The sequence below is a fragment of the Cinclus cinclus genome, chromosome 27 (genome assembly GCF_963662255.1).
Source record: "Cinclus cinclus chromosome 27, bCinCin1.1, whole genome shotgun sequence".
NCBI lineage: Eukaryota > Metazoa > Chordata > Aves > Passeriformes > Cinclidae > Cinclus > Cinclus cinclus.
In genome coordinates this window covers 7,166,200-7,191,218 of record NC_085072.1, presented here as the reverse complement: position 1 = coordinate 7,191,218, position 25,019 = coordinate 7,166,200, and the positions used below count along the sequence as shown (strand labels likewise).

Below are 25,019 nucleotides of genomic sequence, written 5' to 3'. Positions count from 1 at the left end.
TTCCAGCATCCAGAGGGACCAAAGCTGGATGAGGGATGGTCCATCTCCAGCCACCCCCTCCTCAAATCTACCCACAGCTGAACTTCAGGTGTGGCAAAGTGTCCTGTGGCAGCATCAGCACCCACATGGTGGCCTGTAGCTGTCCCCTACTTGCTCCCAGAGGGCTCCAGGCTCCCCTCTGCCCCCTGGACTGTGGAGGTGGCTGTATTAATGCACAATATTTGGGTCAAAAGAGTTTGACTGCACAGGGAGGGTGGGAGGGAGCAACATGGGAGGTGTGAGATGAACAGCCTGGGAGAGATTTGCTACTGCTTTTCACAGAAAACAGCCAGGAGAAAGGAGGGAAGATGACTCCAAACCAGAGTAAAGGGAGAGAAAAGACAAGTGGAGAGGGCACACTCACTGGGTGCAGCTCACAGAGTTAGTGGGTGCCACTGGGACCCATGGGGAGCAATCAGGGAAGCAAAAGCTGTTTCTGCAGAGTTCTCTGGATTTATGCTTAAGGGTTTCACCAATACCCACCTCTGCCTACCTCTCTGGTAGTGCTGAGAGCAGGAGACTGCTCTGTGGGGTGGTGGGTTCACCCCCCTGTGGGTGCTGGCAATGCCATGGGAAGACTTTTCCTATCTCTTCCTATGTCTCACCCCTGGTCACCTCTCCCTGGTTACAGAGGGGAAAGAAAAGGCTTTTATTTTCTTCTGAAATCCCACTGCCCTGGACTCTCCTGGTTCTCAGCATCTTCACTCCCACAGGGAGTCCCAGTCCCTTTGTCCCAGTGCCCAGGTACTCCCATGGCTCCATGGACATGGGGACAGAGCACGAGGTGCCCCCAGCACCACCAACACCATGGAGCTGAGGATCTCCATCAATGGCAGGGCACCTCCTGGGTGATTTGGATCACTGGACTTTATTTGCATTAAGATAAACTCAGGGTTTGTCTGTACAATTTCTCCTTAAGTACTTGTCAATGCTTAAAAAAAATTAAAAACAAACAGGGAGAAAAAAAAATCCTAAACCAGAAAGGAACAGCACAGTCTACAATATCCAATCAGTACAATGCTTGTGAATAAATAACCCCCTGGGGTGGCTGTGGGGACTGCAGGGGGCTGCTGAACTCAGAACCCATCGGGTCCTTGCTACCCCTTCCTGAGACAGCAGGAACAGTGTCTGGGTGGTGACTGGGTGGGCACAGATGCCCCTTTCTGCCCTTTCCCAGTTCCTAGGTGCCTGTCTCGGCTGTGGTGGTGCTGGTGGCATTTTTGTTGGTTTTGCAGCAGAAGTACTGGTTCCAGATCTGCAGGAAGGCTGTCCGGAACTTCTTGATGCGGAAGGCGTAGACGATGGGGTTCATGGCTGAGTTGCCATGGGTGAGGAAGATGGCGATGTAGGTGAGGATGTGCGGGGTCTGGCAGGATGGGCAGAACAGGGTGATGCAGTTGAGGACGTGCAGAGGCAGCCAGCTGAGCGCGAACAGGAAGAGAACCAGCGCCAAGGACTTGGCAATTTTCAGCTCCTTCCCATAGTACTTCTGGGGGTCATTGGAGCTGGAGGACACCTTCTTGTTGAGCTGCTTGCGGATTAGGTTGAAGACCTCCAGGTAGATGAGCAACATCAGCAGCAGGGGAGGCAGGACCCAGACGAAGAAGTTGAAGTACACCATGTACTCCATGCTGATGACTGTCTCAAACTGGCATGTGATGACAAACTCCGTGTGGCTGCTGTTCAACTCCTGAGTCCTCCGCATCTTGTTGAGGTTGTTCCAGCCAAACAAGGGGGTAAGTCCCACTAGAAAAGAGACTATCCAACAGCAGGTGATGGCCACGGCTGCCCGCTGCGGTGTCACCACGCTCTTATACCTGCGGGAGAGACAACAGCCACAAGGAGTTAGACATGGGTGGGATGCTCTGCTTGGAGGTTGTGTTGGCTCCAGGTGGAGTGGCAGTGGTAGGAGGATGTTCCTCCTTCCATCCGCTGGAAGTGGGTAAGAGCCTGTTCTGAAAACTGTGTTCACAGACTGGTTTCTCTGCCTGAGTCCTGGGATGGCAGAGACCCTAGACACAATCCATGAGCTCTGGGGGATGATGTCAAGCCAGGGAATGCATTAGCACCTGCAATGTGCCTGAGTATCCATGTCCTTTTCTTGGAGGGAGTTCATATGCCCAGCTCCCATCCAAGCACCTGCACTCAGAGCAGCAGGTCACCCTCTCCTCCAGCCACGCACCAACCCTGCCAGCTCACTCTTCCAGACAATTGCCCTGTGCCTGGGGAGGAAATCACCAGCAAAAGCATCCCGTAGGATGTGGAGGAAGGATCTGCGGGTGCTAATGGACCCCTGGGAAAGCATTGGGCACAGGCTGTTCCTCTCCTAATGTGCTCGAACTGATGAAACCCTCTTTCTTGATGGGCTGATGCCAGGGGTAGGAGGAGGAGGAGGAGAGCTGTGTTCTGCCTAGGGTCTGGTCCCTCCCTGATGCCCCTGGGGAGCCACTGGGGCTGGGCTCATCTCTCCAGAGCTCTCCAAGTGGGAAGTGCAGTCTGCTGGATTGATTTTTTTCCCCTGGCTCTCAAAAAAGCTTTTATTTGGAGGTTGAGAAGATTCACAGCCCCAGAGTTACTGCTTTCCACCAATGGGGGTTGAACAAAGAATGTTTTCCTGACTGTTTGCTGGGTCTCTCAGTGCTGCTGGTGTTAACCCAACCATGGGGACCATGTGGAGGTGGCTGGCAAACATGGATTCCCAATCCTGCTGCTCAGACCTGTGATGGAAATTGAGCATTTGGGGCCTTTTTTATACAGTCAAAGACCCAAACCCACTCTCCCTTTTCAAGACCCCACTCATGGGCAAGGCATCACGGTGGGAGCTTGGAGTGGCAGAGGCTGAAGGAGAGGACATCAGTCCCTTTGAGTCCAGAGGATCCAGAGTCTTGGGTACCTGACATCTTTCCTGAACAAACCTCCTGTGCTCTGGGAAAAGCTTCACAACGTGGTGGCAGCCAAGTCCCATGGGAAAGAGGTGACAATGTGGGCAGCTGTTTCCGCTGAGACCCAAGGCTGGCTTTGGAGGGTGATTTATTCCTTGTGGAGAGAGAGAGGGCAGGAGACCCTGAGAAAGGCACAGGGCAGAGAGAACTGAGGCATGGGCTGGGCAAGGGCCAGTGGGAAAAAACCAACACTGGGGTCGAGTGAAGGGAATGGCGAGGAGGGTCCAAGGGAGCAGGGGGTGGCAGAGAGATGCCAGAGACTCCCATGGGGCTGTGTGCTGACCCGTGAACCAAACAACCATGTCTGGTTGCAGGTCCTTGAGGAGGGCTGATGTGCATTCCAGCTCTGACATCCCACTTCCATCTCCCCAGGCTTTAGCAGCCTGGGGGGGGGTGACACCAGAAATAGTAGCACCACCCCCTGCCCCAACTCCTTCCCTCTTTGCAACCCCTGAACGCTGTCCCATTTCTCACTCCTGGGGTTTTCTGGGGTCTTCTACTGATTTTGCTGGACATGCACCCACTCCAGGTGCCACCTGACCTGCAAAGCTGTGTAGGAGCCATTGCCCAACAGACAAAGCTGCTGAGCAGCAGCAGTGTCACTGCGGTCCCCAAACATGTTCCCAGGGCTTGCAGCCACCACCCAGACACAGGGTCCACCCCCACTCACTGCACACCCATGTCTCTCCATGGTCCATATCTGTCCCCCCCTTCCTGCACACCCATCTCTCTGCTGTGGTCCACATCCATCTTTACCCCTTGCTGCAGTGCCTAGCCTGACACCGTCTGGGAGCAGGATCTGGATCTTCCTGCTCCTCCCATCACTTTGCCCCACAAGGTTTGAGGGTACACCTGTAGAAGCAGCCAGGGCAAACCTGGACATCATCTTCCAGTCTGTGTGACATGGTCACAGAAAAGTGGGTGAACCAAAAAACCTATAGAAAACAGCCACAACTGGAGCTTGTTGCTCCTTCAAGCAACAAGACAAGGGCAGGCAGCTGCAGGAAATGTGCTCCCAGGACCTGTGTCCACTGTCTCCATCAGCCCCACATGGAAAATGACAAAAGCTATAAAACTGCTCCAAGTTCCCTCTCTCTCCAACCCACCAGGTCCATCCAGCCACTGACCATGGAGCTCTCATGGGGCTCAGATGCTCTGAAGGCCACAAGTCCCACTTCAATTCCTTTTACACTTTATTTTCCTTGGAGGTGTCCAAGGAATGCCTGGATGTGGCACTCAGTGCTGATGGCCTCAGAGGCCTTTTCCAAACTAATTGATTCTGTGATTCTGTAAAGGGTGGAAATGCAAGATCCCACCTAATTCTCAACCCCTGCCACATGGTGGGAGGACGGTTAGCCGAGGGACAGGGATAGACCTTCTTGTTCCCAACATTATTCTTGGTTATGCCATAAAGAAAATATTTTCTCATTTGTCTCATTGTGCATTAATATAATAGGGCTGGAGTTTGGGACAGTCTGGGAGGCAGAAGCACTAGAAAATGCTGATAATGGCTCATAGTTAATAAATAATCTCTTATTATTCTCATCAGCACCAGAGCAATTACCAGCATCATTGCAATTTTATTACTGCTGTTATTTTTATTAACAGCTGTGACTAAAACATCCATGGTAATCATCACCCGCATTCTCATCCACTCTGGGTTTGTTTCCTCTGCCTGTGGGGGTTTGAGCCTGACTATAATTGGTAGATGTTCCCCCTGCCCTCCCTGAGTGGTGGTTTTTGCACCATCCCTTCCCCACAGAGATGGGCATTGACCCAAATCCTCCTAGGTGCCAAGTCTAGGAGAAAGGGCCAACGACCATCCAGCCTCATCATGAGATGGGATGGGCAGGAACTGTGGTATGGAACAAAATTGCCTTTGAGGGTTCAGAAGATAAAGCCAAGAGGCAAAATGGCAATTATTGATAGAGCTGTTAGTTCCCCAGGGGAAGGGAAGAGGTGATGGGTGGAGGTGGAGGCCAACAAATTGTCCCCAGGGGCTGCACAGAGCTGACAGGGAGCAGCTCTGCAGGGCAAGATGCTGTCCCCGGGAGGGGCTGAGGATGGAGCAGACACTGAGGCCCTTTTTCTCATGGAGATCATAAGATCCTAGAATTGTTTGGGTGGGAAGAGACCTCAAAGCTCATCTAATTCCACCCCTGCCATGGGCAGGGACACCTTCCACTATCCCAGGTTGCTCCAAGCCCCATCCAGCCTGGCCTTGCACACTTCCAGGGATCCAGGGGCAGCCACAGATTCTCTGGGCACCCTGTGCCAGGGCTTCACCACGCTTGCTGGGAGGAATTTCTTCCCAATATCCCATCTAACTCTGCCCTCCCAGAGTGGGAAGCCATTGCTCCTTGTTCTGTCCCTCCAGAACTTTGTAATGGCCTGCTGGCCATCACTCTGAAGACACCATCCACCCTCCTTTCTCTTTGGTCCTCATTCCCCGACTAAATTAAACTTCTCCTGTCACATCTTGATGTGTGCAGACCTCCACACCACTCTGCTGCAGCCCAGGGAGATTAGCTCAGCCCAGGTCCTGCTCTGGAGGTGTCTAGCCCTGGGCTGGTAAAGGCCCTGTGACCATTTCAGATATTAGGGCATGTTTGAAAGCACCTGAAGAATGGAGCATTTATTGCTTTAATGGAGTTCACCTTTGCCTTGGGGCCTGTTCCTGTGAGAGATGAGGGCTCATTTCCAAGACACTGACCCACAGGTCAATCCAAACCAAACACTCACCAAACATCTCTTGTTTTGTTTGAAAAAGCTCCAAAGACTCTAGGCCTGACTTGAATAAAACGTGGAGTTTTTTAGCAGTTGTCTGTTTAGTTTTTCTGTCCACAAAACACTTGCTGTTGTCCAGACAGTGCCAAGATGTGGCTTTGCTGGTCTTTGCTCTGGAGAGTTTATTGCAGTGCAATTCCTGGGGAATTAATTCACTAATGAAGACAGACCATTACTAATGAAAAGAAGCTGGAGCCAATGTGCCAGGGGGAAAGGAGGCCAAGCTGACATGACACTCATCTGCACGATGAACACAGCAAGAAAAAGCAGCCAGACCATGTCCTGATCTAATTGAAAGTCTCTAGACAAAAGTGCTTTGATCTCAGAGGATTTGGATCCATGCGCCTTTCTCCTGGCTGTATCTTCCCTTCAGATCTTTCAGTTTCTTGGAGGCTGCTGGGTGGGAAAACTCGGATTGTTGGTGTTCAAACCTGCTCAGAAATGAGAATCTGAGAAATGCAAAGTGGTGTCTGGGTTCTGCAAGGGTGAGATCAGCCACAGCTCAGGGCTGGGAAAAGGGGGTCCCTGGGTACTCACACAGAGTGGGAAGTGCTGCAGAAGGAACTCTGATGGTCACCTCTGATCCTGGAAGTGAAAGGTTGCTTCCTTCTTCATAGAATCACAGAGTGTTACCAAATGTGGGTTTGTGGCCACTGGTAGGTGTGTCACCATGTGAGTGGTGGCCTTGGGAGGGACAGAGGTCAACCAATATCAGCCAAAGCTGGTATTTGGATGGGCATTACATCTTGTTCTTACAAATGCTTGGAATGGAGAGACTGGTCCTATCAGCACCCCTCTGGGATACATGGGGGATTGTCCTGATCCCCAAATCCCAGAATGATTGCTTGACAAAACCCAGCAGGCAAGTAAAGGCATAAAAAACTGGTCTGGTCTTTGAGGTGAGCCAGAAGAGCACATCCAGCAAGGACATTGGTGTTTGTTGGTGCTGGAACCCCTGTCCTGCACCAAAGTATCCCAGCAGTCTCCATCAGCACAGCATTTCCAGCCTGACATCTTCATCCTACCACAGAGCCACTTCCCAGTGCTCCAAAGGAACCTGGAGGACCCTGTGCGTGTCCCTTCCCAGCATCTCTGGCTGGTTGGTCTGCAAGAGATTTGAGCTGTGGGGGAAACCTGAGAAGTGCCAGCAGATCCCTGGGACAAGAAGGAGTGGGAAACATGGTGGGAAGGGATGGGCCAGGTGATTGTGACACAGAATTCTGGCCTCAGGCTCTGAGGATTGGGGACCTGATTTAAAAGGAGCTGAGGAGGAAAATCTCTTCCTGGTACCTCACCCATGTCTGTCTGCTCGGGGTGAGGGACAGTTGGATGAGGACAACAGTGGCTTTTCTACAGGTGTCAGTTTTGGAGGGTTCCCAGGGCAGGAGAGGCACCAATGGAAACAGGCACCTTAATACCCACCACTCATATGGGTGGGGCTGCATCGCAAATCTCTACCTGGAACCTCTCTGGCAACCACTGAGCCCAGGTCAGGGCTGCCCTAGTCCGCTTACCACCAGCTGCCCAGTCCAGAGCTGGCAATGGGACAGCACAGGGGGTTGTGGGTGCCTGATGCTCCCTGGGCCATGTGCTGCAAGGAGAGGAGGGCACAGGAGGTCCAAAGCTGAGGAGTCCAGGGATGGATGTTCCCCACAGTGCTGGGTCCTCCCACCCACACCTCTGTGAGTGTCCCTGTGTGCTCTGAGCTGTGATTCCAGAGGTCATGGCTCTCACTGGACCATTCCTGTTACTCTGCCCTGCAGAGCACCCAAGCACAGCTAGGACCACCCTACTGAGAGACAGGGAAGGATTTTCTCACCATATGGTGTCTTTGCTGTTTGGCCCAGCTCTGAGAGCAGCTGGCATGTTCCTAACCTGGAAGCTCAGCCCACATGTGGTCACCTGGAGCCGCAGCCACTCATGCCTCTCCAGAGAGGACCTGGGCATGAGAAGCACCTTCTTTGAGGATCTCTGCTCCCAAAACACTTTGGGACTCCTCCACTGTAGCATAACAACATGGTTCCACACAAGGAGGCTTCTTGATGCAAACCTCCCCCAAAGCCACCAGGAGAGACCCCAAAAGCATGGGGGAGGGTGGATGTATGCATCCCACTGCTGACCATTCCGGTCCCTCTGTGTTCAGGGCTTGGTTTTACCATCCCAAAATGGTGACTCTGTGTAGGAATCATTCTGCAACGAGTGCCTGCAAGGCACAAACAACTCTGGCCAGGCAAAGTGTCTGGCAGGACCTCTGGATGTTTGCAATCACCTCTAGTAGCCACGAATTCTCTAATGGGTGTGGGTGAGGGTGATTGAGGAGAACAAATTGAGGGTGACTGAAGAGAACAAATTCATGCTGCCAAAACTGACTGGACCCCACACACTGAAACATGGAGTCCCCAGGGCTTCAGCGAGGGCTTTGGTGAGGGCTTCATTCAGTGGTGGGAGAAGCTGGAGCTGATCACAGTTCCAGCAAGTGGCAAGATAAAAACACAAAAACGGGGCTTCGTGCTTTGGGCTGTGTCAGAGAAGGTTGTGGAGGGACCTGGAGCATTTGCAGATGTTCTGGGCTCCAAACAGCGTGCAGGGAAATACTGCTGCCTTGGTGTGGGTTCAGCCTTGATGTGGGTTCAGCCTGCCCTGACACATCTCTCAGGACCTTGGAGGCATCCCGGCATCCAGAGGGATGTGGGCACATCCAAAAGCAGCCCCAGGGACACAAACATCCCCACAAGAAGATAAGGAAATAAGGTAGAAAAGAGATTTATGGGCTAAAATGGTTGTAAGTGGGAATGATGCCTCCATGGGGAAGCCTGGCCACTCCACGTTATCTTCAGCTCAGACTGGCAGTACCAAAAGGAGAGTCCATCGAGGATGTCCATCCAGATGGTGGTTATAGGTGTGGGAAAAGGTGACCCCCAGCTCCAGCCTGGATCAACCCAGAGCCCAGCCACATCATCCCAACTCTGCCACTCCCCTGATACCACCAGTCCCAGTAGGACCAAACCTCAAAGCACAGCACACCCAGAGATCAGCCCACCCTGAGCTTGGCACCTCCTGTGTGGGCATCACTCTCAGCAGGTTTCCCTGCTCAGAGCTCCAGGAGGTTTCTCTGCAGCCCCCACAGTGCCCAGCTGGTTCTGAGCTAAACCTGCTCTATTTCAGGTTCCAGTGACAGGATTACATCTTTTCCTGCAGAGCCAAGGAGACTTGTCCTATCATACCTTTGGGCCCAGGAAGCTGGGCCACAACATCCCGCCAGGCTGGCTGAGCTCCCCACACCCCTCCTGGGACTGTTCGTGACCCCTTTGGAGCTGGATCTGTGCCTCCCTCTGGGTGTCTGTGCCTCTAGGCTACCCTGGCTCTGGCAATGAATCACAGCCTTTGGGAACAAACCACAGGCTTCCAGTAAATGCAGAGTTTCTTTCAGATAATTTGCCCAGCTGTCCTCAGCTCAGAGGTGGGAGGTGAGTAACCACAGCAGCTCCACCACAAACCAGTACTGACAGCTCCCATGGGGTATCCGAGAGACTCCCACCATGACCAGGTGCTGCAGGGCAAGGGGGAGCATGGGAGGGCTGGAAATCTCAGGGAGGGAGGATGGAAAGCACAGAGACCTCACACTGAAGGATCCTTCTTTCAGGCTCTGCCCTGGTGTGGAGGAGATGCAGCTGCTTTCCAAGGAAGGTAAAGGAGTGCAAGTTACCCACTCTGCTCAGAGAGGATTTTCCTACATCCTCCAGCATCATCCCTCACCCCAACAGCCAATATCAATCCTTTCTGCTCAGAAAATTAATCTTGTTTCCAAACTGAGGTTGGTTTTCAGTCTGAGGCTGCACCCTGATGTGGGCTCTATCATTGCACAAGCAGATTCTCAGCAAGGACCATTCACCCCGTGCTCAGCTCCTCATCCCAAATGTGTGTGTGTGCAGTTTAAGCAGGGAGCTGGGATGCCCAGGCCATCCAATGCCTGAGGGAAATGACAATTTAGTTTGTGTCTGTCAGACAGCACTGCCCTCCAACCCCAGACAGACCCTCCATGCCCCAAAGGGAGCCATGAGACCTCTGATGCCACAGGCAGCACCAAGTCCATCCAAGGGTGTGAGTGGGTGGCTCTGCTCTGGACATACCGCCTTTCTGCTGCCATGTGACAGCGTAAGGGCACACCCAATGGCCCTGGTCAGTGGGGCACAAGTCCCACTGAGCCATAGTTGTGTACTCGGGCAGATCCAGAGCCCCCTCCCAGCTCTACCATGTGTGCTCAGGACTCTCCAGGCAGGAGGGAAGTGATTTAACACTATTGGCAATGGCTGCAAAATCATGAAACAACTGCAGAATCTCAGAACTGGTGATGTTCTCTGAAAAAATGTGATGTTCTCATCTTTTGGCTGCTGCTTTCAGGCAACAACATTCTGAGCAAAGCAAAGTGTGAGAAATGATGCTTTAAAAAGAAGAAGAAGAAGAGGAAGAAGAGGAAGGAGAAGGAGAAGGAGAAGGAGAAGGAGAAGGAGAAAGAGAAGAAGAAGAAGAAGAAGAAGAAGAAGAAGAAGAAGAAAAAAAGAAGAAGAAGAAGAAGAAGAAGAAGAAGAAGAAGAAGAAGAAGAAGAAGAAGAAGAAGAAGAAGAAGAAGAAGAAGAAGAAGAAGAAGAAGAAGAAGCTGAGATTCTTTTATAGCCCCAGGACTTTGAGAATTAGGACACACAGAGAAGGACAGCCTGGTCCCCAAGAGATGGGGATGAGGTTGTGAAAGCTGCAGGACAGTATGATGAGCACCGTGGACTTGTCTCCAGTGCTGCCCCTGTGCAATATATTTCCTGGATATTTTTAGTGTCTAAACAATTTTGTTGTCAAAAATAGGAATTTGCTGTGTGAGCATCTCCTTGGAGAGGGGTCTGAGTCTGAGGGTGGCTCCCAAACATCACAGGGATGAGCCCATTGTGCTGTGGGAGCAGCCCCACCTTCAGCAGAAGACAATTTCAGGTGGAGCCACTCAACCCCATGTGCAGCTCTCTCTGGCCAGGCTGGATGGGGCTTGGAGCAACCTGGTCTAGGGAAGGTGTCCCTGCCCATGGCAGGGGGTGGAACAAGATGAGCTTTTAGGCCCCTTCCCACCCAAACCATTCCATGATTCTATAGCAGTGCTGGAGGTGTTTCTCACCCAGTGCTGGTAGGATATCAACCTGCTTGTCTCAGGTCATCTTCCCTTGCCTTGCTGGGCCATCACCTGTGGATTTGGCCATCTCCAGGGGTGTCACACAACAGCTCACCCTGCCATAGCAATTAGCCAGGATCTGATTGTCCAGACCCAATTCAGCAGAGTATCTGTGTGATCAGGTAAGCGATGGTGAGGTATTCCCTGAGTACAAAGGAGAAGGGATAAAAGGCAGCTGTTGCCAATCTTCAGTGCAAATCCAGAGCTTGTCTGGATAAAAGTGGTGGGGTTTTAATTATTGCTTGTATTGCACTTGATTTTTCTATGCATTGTGTATTTTAGTTCTTTATGCAAAGGAACCTCTTTGAAATGAGGACTCGGAAAGTCACCCCTCAAAATTTAGAAGGGAGGGGAAAGAGGGGAGGACAAAGAAAGAATGTAGCTCTAAAACCCTCTTAAAATGCCAAATGTGACAAATGTGGCTCTAAGAAATGGAAATGGGACAGCAGATATAAAGTGCCTGATATGAGTGGGCTCCCAGAGCCTCTGTGCCTCAGAGTCCATCCCACAAAACACTGAGCTGCAGAGGGAAACTGACTGTGCTGGGAGGGAGGTGACAGCTGAGGAAGTGCCCAGTGCCACCACCCTTCCCTGCCTGTCACCACCACACTGCTGGCAAAGGCCAGCTGGGTCTCCAGGGGAGGCCTCCAGCCAGGAGAATCTGGAAAACATCAAGAGCCATTAAAAGGTAGGAGCAGATCAGGGACCCCAAGGAGAAGGGAAATGAGGGGGGGTCTTGAGAGCTGCTGTTGTTGTTCTATCTGCATTCAAAGGGACATCAAGATCTGCTCCCCCAGATAAATGGGAGGCAGGAAATTGGAGATAGAATCTCAATTAAGAGGCACCAGGCAAGCCTCAGAGCAGGGCTGAGGTGGGTCTTTATCTCTCCATTGCAGAAAGACTCATCAGAAAAAAAGAGATATCCTAAATTACAGTTGGAACAAGAGATTGGTATTGGCTGCCTTTTAATTTCTTGGGGTTTACACTTCTCTTGCTAACCTGACTCCTGATTTTGCAGTCAACAGCTAAACTCCTCAGTTTCTTAGTCTGCAACTTGTTATTGGATCAGGATCCTCACTGCACAGTTTGTCACTGCAAAGGGAACATTCCCTTTCTTGCACTTAACCCAGTTCAAAGTTTAGGACATTCACGACTGAAAAATTGGCTGGAGGTTCAAAAAACGAGGGAGGTTGTTTTCTCCACCCAGTGCCTAGAGGAGAATTAGCAGTGCTGATGAGATCTACTGTTTCTAAACATCACAGGACACAGCAACCCAAAACAACCAGTCCAGCGCCTTCTGTCCAATGCATATTTCCCCTGATGAAAATATCAATTTCAAATGCAAAAGCAGCTGGATTCATTTAAGTTTGTTTGGTTTTTTTTTTTTTTTTTAATGAATTGGTTATATGTAGTTTCAGCTGGTGGTAGTAATTTTGGAGGTACCAATTTGGGCTACAGTTGGCTTCCAACTTCTGTCCAAACACAACTCTCCACAAAGCTTAGGTAAAACTTGTGTAATTATCCCCTCCACACACCATAAAGATGGAAAAAGTAACGATCAGAGGACGTGTGTAAAGCCATTGAGTTGTTTGTCTTGGAATGAGTTTGAACAGTGAATCCGTATCTCAGTCAGTCAAATGAAATGCCAAATTGGAAGTGAAGTCTCCAGTTAACACCACAATTAAATGTTCCCTCACCTCTGGGAATCTGTCACCAGATAAACAAAAGTGCAAATGCAAAGAAAACCTGAAGTTTATTTGCACTCTGTTTTCTCATTTAGATTAAAAGATTATTTATTCCCTTGGAAGACAACTGGGAGCCTCATTCCCTGGGAGGAAGCAGCTCGATATTTCCATCAGGATGGTGGAGAGATCTGAGACCCAAGATCAGGTATTGCAGTGATTGGTATTACTCAGCTGGGTCTAATTTACAGCCTGTGCATGTTCCTAATTACTCTGGTCTTAATTCTAGGCAAGGAACAATGGGCAGACACAGCCCGAGGCTGCCCAAGTAGCCTGGCTGGCTCAGGCCATGGAGATGAGGGACATACAGACCAGGCAGGATGGAGGTCTTGGAGATACTCCAAGGCTGGAGCCCCTCTGCTCTGGAGCCAGGCTAGGAGAGCTGGGGGTGTTCACCTGGGGAAGAGAAGGCTCCAGGGAGATCTTAGAGGCTCTTCCAGTGCCTAAAGGGGCTCCTAGAGAGCTGGAGAGGGACTTGGGACAAGGGATGGAGGGAGAGGACAAGGGGGAATGGCTTCCAGAGGGCAGGGTTAGATGGGGTATTGGGAAGGAATTGTTCCCTATGAGGGTGGGGAGGCCCTGCACAGGCTGCCCAGAGAAGATGTGGCTACCCCATCCCTGGCAGTGTCCAAGGCCAGGTTGAATGGGGCTTGGAGCAACCTGGAACGGTGGAAGGTGTCCCAGCAGGGGGTGGAACAGGGTGAGCTCTGAGGTCCCTTCCTACCCAAACCAGTCTGGGATTCTGTGAAATGCATTTCCCCCTCCCTGAGCCTCAGCAGAGCCAGGGCTGCCTGTGTGTGGGGAGCAGGGCTGGAATGGGGAGGATCCCCACAAGACCCTCTCATGTGTGGGTCACAGAGAGTGGAATGAGATGATCTTTAAGGACCCTTGCAACTCAAACCACTCCAGGATTCCATGATCTCCGGGAGAAAAGGGGTGTCAGTGACTGCTCCATCCTCAACCCAAGAAACTTTGACTGCAGCATCTTCTGGATTCTGGGATTCCACGTCTTCTGCTGTTGGAGCACTTTGAGCTCCCTCGGAGCAGACAAACCTCCTTGAGCCCATAAAGAACCTGTGTCCCAGCAGTGCTGAACGTGGGGAATGAGTTTCCCGAAATTAGACCCATCTGAGCTGCACCCATGCTGGCTCTGCTCAGGCTTTGCCAGGTCCATCTGGACTCAGGCCTGAGTCCTTGGCTCTCCCAGTTGGGACCACCCAGTGGAGAATGGAGCCTTTGCACCAAGAGATATGAGTGTATTCCACAGGTAAAGGCACTAAGTGTTGTTACCAGAGCAGAAAAGAAAGAGGAATAATTTAATCTGTAGGACTGTGCTAATTCTGGCAATGTCTGAGACAGCATTTCTCAGCATCAGCCCCTTGCTGCTGTCAGAGAGAGAGAGCATCACTCCCTCTTTGAACAGATGGAGAGACTGAGTCACAGAGGGGAGCTGTGATCTGCCAAGATGGACCAAGCTGAATTAGAAAACATCTCTAGTGCCAGGAGCTGGCACTTCACTTCTTTGAAGGAGGCCAAAGAAAATCATCCCCATCTCTGGTTGCAGGGAGAGAAATGGCCTGGAGAAGGTGGATAAACAGCCATGGCAGCAATGTCCTGGCTCTCTGCGCCTTCCATAGAGGAATGATGCAGACGTGATATTGCCACCTCAGGCAGGGGGTGGGAGAGGGGGATGTCACCTCTGTTTCCCCACAGTTCTGCTGGGCATGGCTGATACCTCGGGTCTGTGTGCACAAGCACCAGAGCTGGTGCCAGGACAGCACAGAGTGATGCTGGTGAGGGACACACAAGAAAGAAGCTGGAAAAGAAATCTCTTGTCCTCCTCCTGCTCCTTTTTGTGATCAGAGACTTTGGTACCTGACAAAAATCCAACCAAGCCACCCAAGACTGTAACAGCTGCTGGTCATAGTTGCCTGCTCAGTGCCAGGGGGCAAAGGCCAGGCAAGGAAGGGATGAGGTAACAATGGGAAATGCAATAAGAAGGAGGGTGAAGGTGCAAGGGGGGGTCCCACAGTGCAGAGAAGGGCAAACCCAGATACCCCAAATCTTTCCAGTGTCTGATCCTGCTCTGTTCTTCCCTACATCACCAAACATGGCCCTTTCTCCCCTATTTACCCCCATCACCCACCAGCCCTCAGCCCACAGCACTCTGTAAGGAGGAGGATCCGAGTCTTTCAGGGTTATTTCATCCTCTCTCACTGGTGGCATCACCAGTGTTGTCTCCCCTTCCCCCTGCCCTGTCCATCCAGCTGCCCTTTGGAACAGCATCTCCATGCAGGGTTAGAAGTGTCGTGGGGGTGGCCAGGGTGCTCAGCTCATTGCTATTCTGCAAGACTAGCTCTGGGTTTTTGTTGCTGCATTAGAGAGCATCAATTTTTTTTTCTTGCCACTGGCCACCCTATGCAAGAGCCCCAGCAGCTGAGCAGCTGCACTTCCAGAGCAGGAGCTCCCTACCAGGAGCCCAGGAAGCCTCTGAGACAGCACCTTTCCCATTCCATGCCTTGGAAGTTCAGATCACCTTGGGTGAGAGGTGTACCAAAAGGACCAGGCCCTTGGGACACTCCTCCCAACCTACTGGCAGCCCTAGCACTGGGTTCTGCTGGCTCAGCTGCTGTGTCTATCCCCACTGCTTTGCAGGATCACTGTGAAAAATCATTCATTTGTCTCCAGGATAATCTAATGCTGTTCCTATCAGCTCAGCTGTACTGGCTGTCATTTCCCCAGGCTGAGATACTGCTGTTGTCCCCTAGGGGATGAGCCTCTCGAGCTGTCCCTGTCCCTCCCAAGAGTCTCTCGCTCCTGTGGTCCTGTCCATACTCCATGTCCTGCTGTCTGCAGAGTCCACAACTCTCCCTGAGCTGTGTCCAGGCTTCCCTCACATCTCTGTGGGCAAGATCTTTCAGGGGTTTTCCCTGTCCTTCCAGGCAGAGGTTTTCTTCCAGCCCATCAGCTCCTCTCCAGTCTGAAATTACTCCAGTCGGTGTGTGTCACGATGAAACTCATCTCCCAGGTTCTTTCACTGTGGTGCCTCCCACACATTTTCCTCTTTTTTCCCCATCCTTCTTTGTGTTGCTATGACCTTTCTCTCCCCACTGCCTCCACCCCAGGACACAGAACTGCCAATGCACCATTGTAACCCATTGGATGAGCCATTCCCCACTGTCAGGCTGATTTTCCAGCACAGTCATTTGGATACAGGAGCTCCATTGTCTCTGTTCCTGATCCTTTGTTCAGCCCTGCCTGTTCTGCCTTGGAGACCCATGGACCTGCATGTCCATGACCACCCTCGGACAGGTCCCCTCAGAGCAGATCCTCAGGGCCAACAGTCCCTGGTGTTTTGTACAAGCCGTTCTGAGGTGTCCCAGATGGGGTCTCTCAGACCCAATCTCCCACACTGGGTCTGGCCTCACAGGGGTCCCTCCAGATCCAAATTTGGAAGTGGAGGCTGGTGGGCTTTGTCCCAGCTGTCTCTCACCTGAACTCATGGCCAGAATTCCCTTCCTGGTCAACAGAGCCAATCTGGCCCTTTTACAACACAGTTAAGTTTATTCTTATTCCACCATAAATGGACTGAAAAATCCTGGCGTGATTGACCTGGGGGTGTAAGAGGAGCTGAGGGTGGTTTGGCTGTTGATGGCCACAGGGCACATATCCAACACAGGGCCAAAAGGTGGTCAAGGACATGGAGACCAGCCCAGACCCCAGAGTTGGTCAATGGGAAAGGCTCCAAGTCAAGAAGAGCATCTGAGCCCCCTCTGGACCCCCAGCTTGCACCCCAGAGCAGTTTCTGAGCCCCTCTGCACCCAAGAGTGGTGTCTGAGATTCTCTGCACCCCCTGTGAGTCACTTTTCCTGCTCTATCACCTGCTCTGGTTGATGTGGAGCGAAGGTGAGACCAGAGGTGGGACTGTCTCAGTAAAGGTCAGGAGATAATGGCACCTCCCAGCTGGAGTCACATTCCTACATTGTGGGGGTGGGGGAAGACCTAGGACCTATCAAAGGACTCCTGCATGCTCTGGGCCAGCTCAGCACAGACCATGGTGAGCTGGGCCTGACTCACCCCAACACCCAGCCTGCAGGGCCAGGCTGGGCTGGCAGGGGCCAGGACAGCTGAATCAGCAGCTTTTGCTTCGGCAGCCTCCTTCCTGGGGTGTTTCCCTTGTCTCTGTGCCAACAGCTGCACAGGGCCCTTGGACACCCAGCCCAGAGGGGCATCACCATCACCTCCACTAACCCAGTGCCCTGGGACACAGCCCGCTCACTCCGGGAAAGGGAAAACCGTGTCCTGGAAGTGTGACAGTATCTCTGGGTGTTCCCAGGCAGTTCTGGGGCCCTGCAGCTCATCCATAAGTCTGTACCCCAGACAGAAGAGCATCTTTCAGCTCCAGAGGAACCTGCTGTCTGTCCCACCACGTCTGGGTGCTCCTGGCTGTGGGTGCTCCTCACTTTCTGCTCGATGGGGGCCTCATGGACTCTCTATGCTGCCACGAGATGAGTGAATACAGGCTGGTAGTGTAGACGGATTGATGGTACCACACCTGAACCACGGCCATGGAGGTGGCAGAGATTTGCTGGATTCCATGCACACATCCCCACCTGGTTTGGTGTCTATTCCTTGCAGGATTTCATGAGCCACAGAATCATAGAAACTCAGAATAGTTTGGGTGGGAAGAGACCTTAAAGCTCATCTAATTCCACCCCCTGCCATGGGTAGGGACACCTTCCACTATCCCAGGTTGCTCCAAGCCTCAGCCAACCTGGCCTTGGACACTTCCATACACAGGGCAGCCACAGCTTCTCTGGGAAACCTGTGCCAGGGTCTCACCACCCTGACAGGGAAGAATTCCTTCCCAGTACTGAACCTAAATTTGCATTTTTTTCTCTTTGAACCCATTACTCCTTGTTCTGTCCTACCGTTGAGCCAGCCTGGCCTGTTTAAGACACATTCCATCTATTTTAATACCACAAATGGCTACAAACCCACACTGTGATGCACCCTGGGCTGTGAAAGAAACAATTAAATTTCATGGAATTACTCCTGCAGGGATCACTGGGATAGAACTGGATCCTGAAGGAACCTGGCTCCAGAGCCCTGGGCACAGTCATGGCAGGACTTCACTGCAGGAACAGAATGTTGTCCTGGCAAGTCTCAGCTTCCACACCTTCCCTGTTCCCAGCCTCCATCCCTCACCCGTGGGATCATTCTGAGCCAGCTATGGTGCAACTCAGTGCCTCAGTTTCCCCATCTGCAGATGTTCTCTTGCTGGGAACATACCCTCAAATTTACTGGTGAGACATTGCCAAGGGTCCATGTCTTACCCTGAAAAATCAATAGAAATAGGTAAAAAGCCCAATGAAAACATTCCCAGAGCAGGGGTTTGGGGTGCAGCAGCAGTAGTCGCAGGTTTTCATTCATGGTCCTGAAGCACAGCCCTGGCAGACGTGAGCTCTGCTACGGGACAGATGTGACACTGCTGTTGGGGTCAGAGCGATTACCCAGTGTGGGGACCAGGCCTTGCTCTACTGGGATACACAAGGAGTGGGAAGGGGCAGGATCCTGCGGCTCAGGAAACCCTCACAGGGTCTCTTGAGGCCATTCATCTCCTCTTGCCCTTTTAATTCAGGGAATTTGGAAGTAACTCTGAATATCAGTGAGTCTGGAGTATCCCCACACAGGATTCAGGCCTCTCATCCCCTACCCTCTGCTCTACTGGGGATGGAGCCTCCAACACTCAGCCCCTCACTGCATCCCAAATTGACACTCCCAAGCCCCAGCAGTTTTCCCTGCCATTCCAGGAGCTGAGAATGCTGCTGATAGCCCCACTTGCTTCCCTGCAGCCACATGGCAGTGTCTGGAGCTTTTGGGAGTGACCTGATTTTGTGTCTGCCAGCGAAGATCTCATGACACCACTGCATCTGCTGTGTGAGCTCCCAGCGAGCCTAATCCAGGCATCCCCTTGCCGAGGGAAAAGTCCTCATGGCTTTGATCCCTGACTTATACTATTCATGGCTGAAAATTATTCTGTGGATCAGAGAGGAGCTGAAAACCAGCTCACCTGGGTATTTGCAGGTCTTTACCAGTATCTCAGACTAACATAACCTGCTGGCAAATCCCTGCCCATCTCAAGGGCTCTTTGATTTTGGTGATACAGGAATTGAGCTTCTGGTGCTGCACTGGCACAGCTCGTCCATGCAGCCAGATTTGGTTGGAGCAGAGCGCAGTGGGAGACGCTGGCTCTGATGTAGCACCCACATGCTTACCTGGTGCAGTGTGCTGGAAATTGTGGCTTGAAAACAGCCTCAAATCTGCAGACACCTCCCTGGACTGTAATTCCTGCATTTTAATCTCCATCCATGGTTCAGAGCTGCCTATTCCATGGAATGAAAGTCTCCACAGATCACCCTCACTTGCTAAAAATATACCTGGAGGAAGACAGCAAGGGAAGAAACAAGAGGTGGCTACAGACTGACCAGTCCCCAAAATTCCTCCAGGTTAGGGGAAATGGGAGTGTTCTCCTTGGAAATTAAATGTGATTTCTCAGGGAAGGAGCCTGTACAGATGGATAGCATCTTTTCACTAATGGAGGTTGAAAAAAAAATAGACAAGCTCCAGGATAAGAGCTCTGAGTCACCTGCATGCTTTTGAAATTCCTCTGAATGTAAAACAGGCCTTGGAAGAGCTGTGGTTTGGCTTGTTCACTGGCCTGGCTGGACAGGAAAGTTTCCTGGCACTTGATATTGGGAGTGCTGGAAAGATGTCCCATTGGTCCTTAGATGTTTTGGGAGCTGTAAATTTGGGCCTAACCATCCCAATGTTCTCTTCCTTGCCCATCCCATGGCAGCAGGTGCCCATTACTCTCCTGCCAAGACCCTTCATGAACTCTTGGTGGAGGAATCATGGAATGGTTTGGTTGGAAGAGACCTCATGTCATTCCATTCATGTGCAGGGACACCTTCCACTATCCCAGGTTGCTCCAAGCCCTGTCCAACCTGGCCTTGGACACTTCCAGGGGTGGCACAGCCACAGCTTCCCTGGGACACCTGGAATGGGCTAAAGCCACCTCAGTTGTGCCCTGCTCCACTACCCAGCTGGCTGAGGGCAACAAGATTTCCCAGGCTTCCCATGACCTAGCCCTAGCTGGCCCCATGCACGTGGCTCTTGGAAGGACTGGAGAGAAGGGGAAAGAGTGCCACAATCCCAGGAAGAGCCTGAGCTCAGGCAGGAGCCTGGAAAACAGGGAGTCCAGGGGGGAAGCTTCCCCCTTCCTCCTTTGTGTCCATCCAGGAGCACACAGGTCCCCTGCACATCCCCCTCAATTTCTGCTTGCAGGCACTGCAGTCCAGGACTGAGGGATGTTCCTGCCATCCCTGAGCTGTTTTATGTAATTGTAGATAGGGCATTCCTGAACCACCAGACAATGCCAACACTGTCCACAGAACCACCCCCTAACACTGCTTTTACCCTGGGGTCTCCTGCTGCTCTGCTCAAGCCTCCTGCCCCCCTTTTCCTAGAGAGTTCCAGCCATTCTGATCAAAATTCCATGGCTCTGCAGCCTCACAGGTGTGCATTCCAAAACTTCAGCAACACCAAAAGCAGCTCTCCCTGGTGAGATGCTCCTTGGGATGCTGCAGGGTAGGAAGGGCAGGGCTGGGAGGAAACTCCAATGTTGAGGCCCAGGCACAGAGTGTGGAGGTCCCACCTGTGGATGGAGACGCTCCAACAGGAGGGCTCCTGCAAACATTAGATTCCTGCAGGTTTTCCCTTCCTGGCATGTTTCAGAGTGTTTGAGGACCCCCAGGGCCATTCCCAGAAGGCTTGGGCTGCATCCACGCATTCAGCGTCCCCAGCCAAGGGGTGGTTTGGCATATCCCAAGGACAGCAGCTCCTTTTGCTTTGGCCCTTTCCAAAAGGCCCAACACAAGTCTCAGAGCAGAGACAGGACCCCCAAAGCAGCAGAGGCTAGTGTTGAAGGAGCTGCCTTCCCCCAAACATCCCTCTGGCACCATCCCCCCAGAAACATCCCTCCAACACCATCCCCACCAAAACATCCCTCTGGTACCATCTCCTCCAGCATCCTGCCTCCACCAGGATGCTGAGGGGCCGGTTCCTGCCAGACAACCTCAGCTGGCTGCTTCCCCTCCCTTTGAACTCGTTTCATCTTCCCCAAGCACGGCTGTGAGAAGGAAGTTTGGGCTGGGCTTGGGGACCCTGCTGAGCCCAGATGAGGGGATGACAGGCTGGGGGTCCTGCTTGGCTGCCAGGGGGAGAGGAAGGATGTGAGAGGGGAGGGGGAGTTTTTCACCAGCAAATCTATTTTAGGTGGTTTCCAGCCATTCCTGTGGGGGATGGGAAGTGGGGGACCCTCTGCTCTAGCCTGCTCAGTCCACATGATGCTCCTGCATCCCTCCAAAGTCAAGGAAAGGCCCCTTGGAGGGGAGGCAGCATCACTCAGGCCCCAGCAGCCAGGAGGGATCATACCCAGGAGTTGGAGCAAGGGGAGAGGGTTTGGTGGCATATCCCAGTCCCTTGACTGTAGTGGGTGTGTGCTGGGTAGAGAAGGAAGAACAGCAGTTTCCAACTCAAATCCAAACAAGGCCCCTCTCTATCTGACAAAATCTGCCTCTACCTTGCAGGAGTGCCCCACACCCCTCTTTGCTTCTGTGTCCATGGGAAATGGCGACTGGAGCGATGGAGCATTGGGTGCTGCTTTGGCATCTCCCACTGCCATGTAGAGACACCCTAAATGTCTCAGGGAACCACTTGGGGTGTCTCTATATGGGCACCAAGTTCCCAGTGTTCCCCCAGGGCTCAGGTCTCCAGCAGTTGCGTCCATATGTTTTCTGGACCTGAAGGTTGTCTCCCAAACATGTCCATGGGGCATTTGGAGCTGGAACTGGGCTGCCATGCACTGTGTTCCCCATTTCTTGCCATTCTTCCCTGTAAGGAAGGTACAGGTTGCCCAGAGAAGCTGCACTCCCAATATCTAATGCCAGGAAACCTTCCTGTCCAGCCAGGCCAGTGAACAAGCCAAACCACAGCTCTTCCAAGGCCTGTTTTACATTCGGAGGAATTTCAAAAGCATGCAGGTGACTCAGAGCTCTCACCCTGGAGCTCATCTATTTTTTCAACCTCCATTAGTCAGTGAAAAGATGCCACCCATCCCTGAAAGAGTCCAAGGCCAGGCTGGAGCAACCTGGGATAGTGGAAGGGGTCCCTCCCCAGGGCAGGGTAAGGTCCCTTCACACACAAACCTTTCAGGAATTCTGTGATTCTGTGAAACATCTCCCTGTCCCTGAGCCTCGGCAGAGCCAGGGCTGCCTGTGGGTGGGGGGCAGGGCTGGAATGTGGTAGATCCCCACAAGACCCCCTCAGCCTCATGTGGGTCGCACAGGTGAGGATCCATCCTGTGCCAGGCTTGTCTGAGGAATCCCGCTGGCACAGGAATGGGCTGCAGTGAGCACACTGTCCATGCCTGTGCCAGAGGGGATGTTCCTGCACAGTGTCCAGGCTGCCCTAGGGATGAGCCTGAGGCAGATATTCCACACATCCCTCCCCACCTGCCTGCAAATCTCTTCTCAGGACTGGCTGCCATCACTGGCCTGCAGCCCTCCAGGGATGCTTGGAGCTCTCCCAGAGCTCTCCCAGGCACAGTGTTCCTCCAGGGCCCTGAGTCCTGCCAGGTGCTTCAGGCTCTCAGCACCCACTTTGCCATTGCTGGATTCAGTGTCCCAGTCAGGAAAGACTGAGAGCTGTGAGTACTGCAAAAATGCTGTCACTGTCATCCTTAGCATCCTGCAACAGGCTGGCAGAAACTCGAGGCATTTCAGATTCAGGGAATATTCCTTAGTGGTGTTTCCTATCCTGACTGCCATATACAGGGCACTACATCCCCTAAAATCACCACATGTACCAACTGCCAGAAATTGATGAAGCTGTAGGATCTTTAAGGTTGGGAAAGATCTCTGAGATATTTGAGTGCAACCATTAAGTTGATAAGGTTACAAAGCTTCTCAGTATTAAAACAGGCTCTGAAAAGAGAGGAAGATCTCCTGCTGCTGAGTGCTTGGGCACATAATGGGATCACAAAATTCAGGGTGGAAATTGCATGAGAAATGCTCACCCAACCTGTGTACAGCATAATATTAATACTGCTCCCAGTAAAGCTCCTGGGATGGGGACAGGAATGTCCCCTGAACAGTCCATCTGATGCTCAGTCAGACAGGGAGTTAAAAATGGACTGGTTTGTTGGGAAAATGCCTGCCAGGCTGCGCTGGTCCTGTGGAGCTGCAGAACTCACACACCAGATCCTTCCCCACATGCAGGGGATGCGTGAAGCCCAAAAAAAGCTCCAAGAGCAGTGACAGGGTGGGAATCACTCTGTGACACCGGCGGGCTGGGAGACAGTTATTGGGAAAATCACACCTAGGGAGGAAGTTGGGAACAGTCTGTGAAATTATGTGTGGCAGGGAGGGGGTGGGCAGGATTGTGGATTTATCCTGCGCCTCCCTCCTCTGTCTTAACACTCCTTCTCCGGCCTCTGCTGGTGGTGGTGGCTGAGGGAAAATCCCAAAGGAACATATCTCTGGCCTGATCCCATGGATCTGGGAACACCAAGCAGTTTAGAGCGGTCAGGTGATCCCAACACAGGTGCCTCCTGTCCTTGTCTCCCTGTATGGGAAGGCAATTCCTGCCCCAGTAAGGGTCCTACACCCACTGGGGTGTAGGCAGCACCAGCACAAGGGAGTTGGTGCCTTTCTGGGGTGTTTGTGCTGATGAAGGGTCAGGGACCCCACCAGCAAACTTCCTGAACTTCACAGGGGTCAGTGGGGTGACACAAGTGCTCAGCTTGGCTGGGCTGTTTTCCAGCAATGCTCCTACATCCGGAGCCTTGCGGGGCCCATGAGCCTGGCAAAGGCGTCCCTACAGAGTGAGGGGGTCTCACAGCGAAGGGCTGAGCCTGGCTCTGCTTGGGTGTTACATCCCCTTCCAACCCCTAGTCCCACTGTGGCACCCCAGAAATGCTTCTCCGGCCCAGCAGAGCCCCGGCGGGGAGGGAGCGGGGCATGAAGGGTTAAATATCTCCCCCTGGAGTGGCAGAGTTCAAATAAAGTGCTCAAATAAAGTGTCCCTCTTCTTTACGCCCCGAGGCACTTGCTCTGAGCTTGGAATGGAAACAAATACAGAAGGGGGAAAACGGGGAAAGGAGTTATTTGAGGAGCACCCCATAGCAAGGGTCTCTCCTGGGTGAGGTTGTCCCATGAAACATGCCAAACTGTCACCTATGGTTCCTCAAACTGCCAAAGTTGTGTTCCACAGCAAGCCACCCCTGTGCTCCCCATGGCAAAGGAAAAGCTGGGCTGAAAGCCAAACCTGCTGTCCCCTTTCCTCCTGGAACACCCAGCTGGGGCACTCCCATGTGTGGGGACACACTTTGTCCTGGCCACGGGGATCCTGTCCCTCACTGCCAGCAGCTGCCACAATGTGATCTCTGCCTGCACACCCAGCACCCCCTGAGTCCCCAAAAGAAGCTACTGGAGGGTCCAGGACACCCTCCCCCCACACAACCCCCCAACCCAGCCTGCCTTGGTTGCTGCTGCAGCCAGATGTGTTTGGGACAGCAGTGTGGGAGAAAGTCCTTTCTCCCAGTGCTTCTCCTGGAATTTTAGGTTTTCTCACTCCCTCTTAACCTCCACAGCAGAGCTGGTTCGGACGCCTTTTCCTACCTGACTGGGATCTTCACCCGCAGGTACCGATCCACGGCGATGGCCAGGAGTGCCAGGATGGAGCTCTCCGTGAGGATGAGGACGGGACAGGCCACCATGAGGCAGGTGTAAAACTCGGTCTGGGGTCCGATGTTGATGATAATAGCCAGGGGGATGACCAGAGCCCCCACGGCCACGTCGGCCACCGCCAGAGAGACGATGAAGCAGAAGGTGGCATCCCGCAGTGCCTGGTTCATCTTCACAGCCCAGATGACCAGGATATTGCCCGGCACGGACACCAAAGCGATGAGCACTTCGATGGAGATGTAGGCAGCCTGGAAGGCTGAGATGGGGTGTGCCATGATGCTCTGGTCCGCTCTGCTCCCGTGTGGTTCCTCGGTCACCTGCAAAGGCACAGAGAGGCGGTTAGAGAGTGGCATCGCTGACTGAGCTGCGCCGCTCGCAGGAGCCTGTGCGAGGGGATAGAAAAAACTCCCTCCCGTCTGTGCCGTCCCTCGGGGCTCCAGTCCGTCCGCTCCCCCCCCCCCCCCCCCGAGCTCATCCCGCAGCCACCTCC

The 25,019-nt window shown here is 52.6% G+C and overlaps 1 protein-coding gene across 1 annotated transcript; it reads right to left on the bottom strand.

Annotated features, from left to right (window-relative positions):
• Positions 1–1,219: 1,219 nt before the first annotated feature.
• ADORA1 (adenosine A1 receptor) lies at positions 1,220–24,804 on the bottom strand. Its single transcript, XM_062509583.1, has 2 exons — positions 24,464–24,804; positions 1,220–1,856 (listed from the first exon to the last, which is right to left on the bottom strand). Exons 1-2 carry the CDS (start codon positions 24,802–24,804, stop codon positions 1,220–1,222), a joined length of 978 nt encoding a protein of 325 aa, XP_062365567.1.
• Between the last annotated feature and the right edge of the window lie 215 nt (positions 24,805–25,019).

Bases quoted from the DNA above. Each gene is read 5' to 3' on its own strand.
- ADORA1 (XM_062509583.1), bottom strand. From the start codon at position 24,804: ATGGCACACCCCATCTCAGCCTTCCAGGCTGCCTACATCTCCATCGAA. The intron at 1,857-24,463 runs GTAGGAAAAGGC...TCTCTCCCGCAG, and splicing joins CGGGTGAAGATCCCAGTCAG to GTATAAGAGCGTGGTGACAC.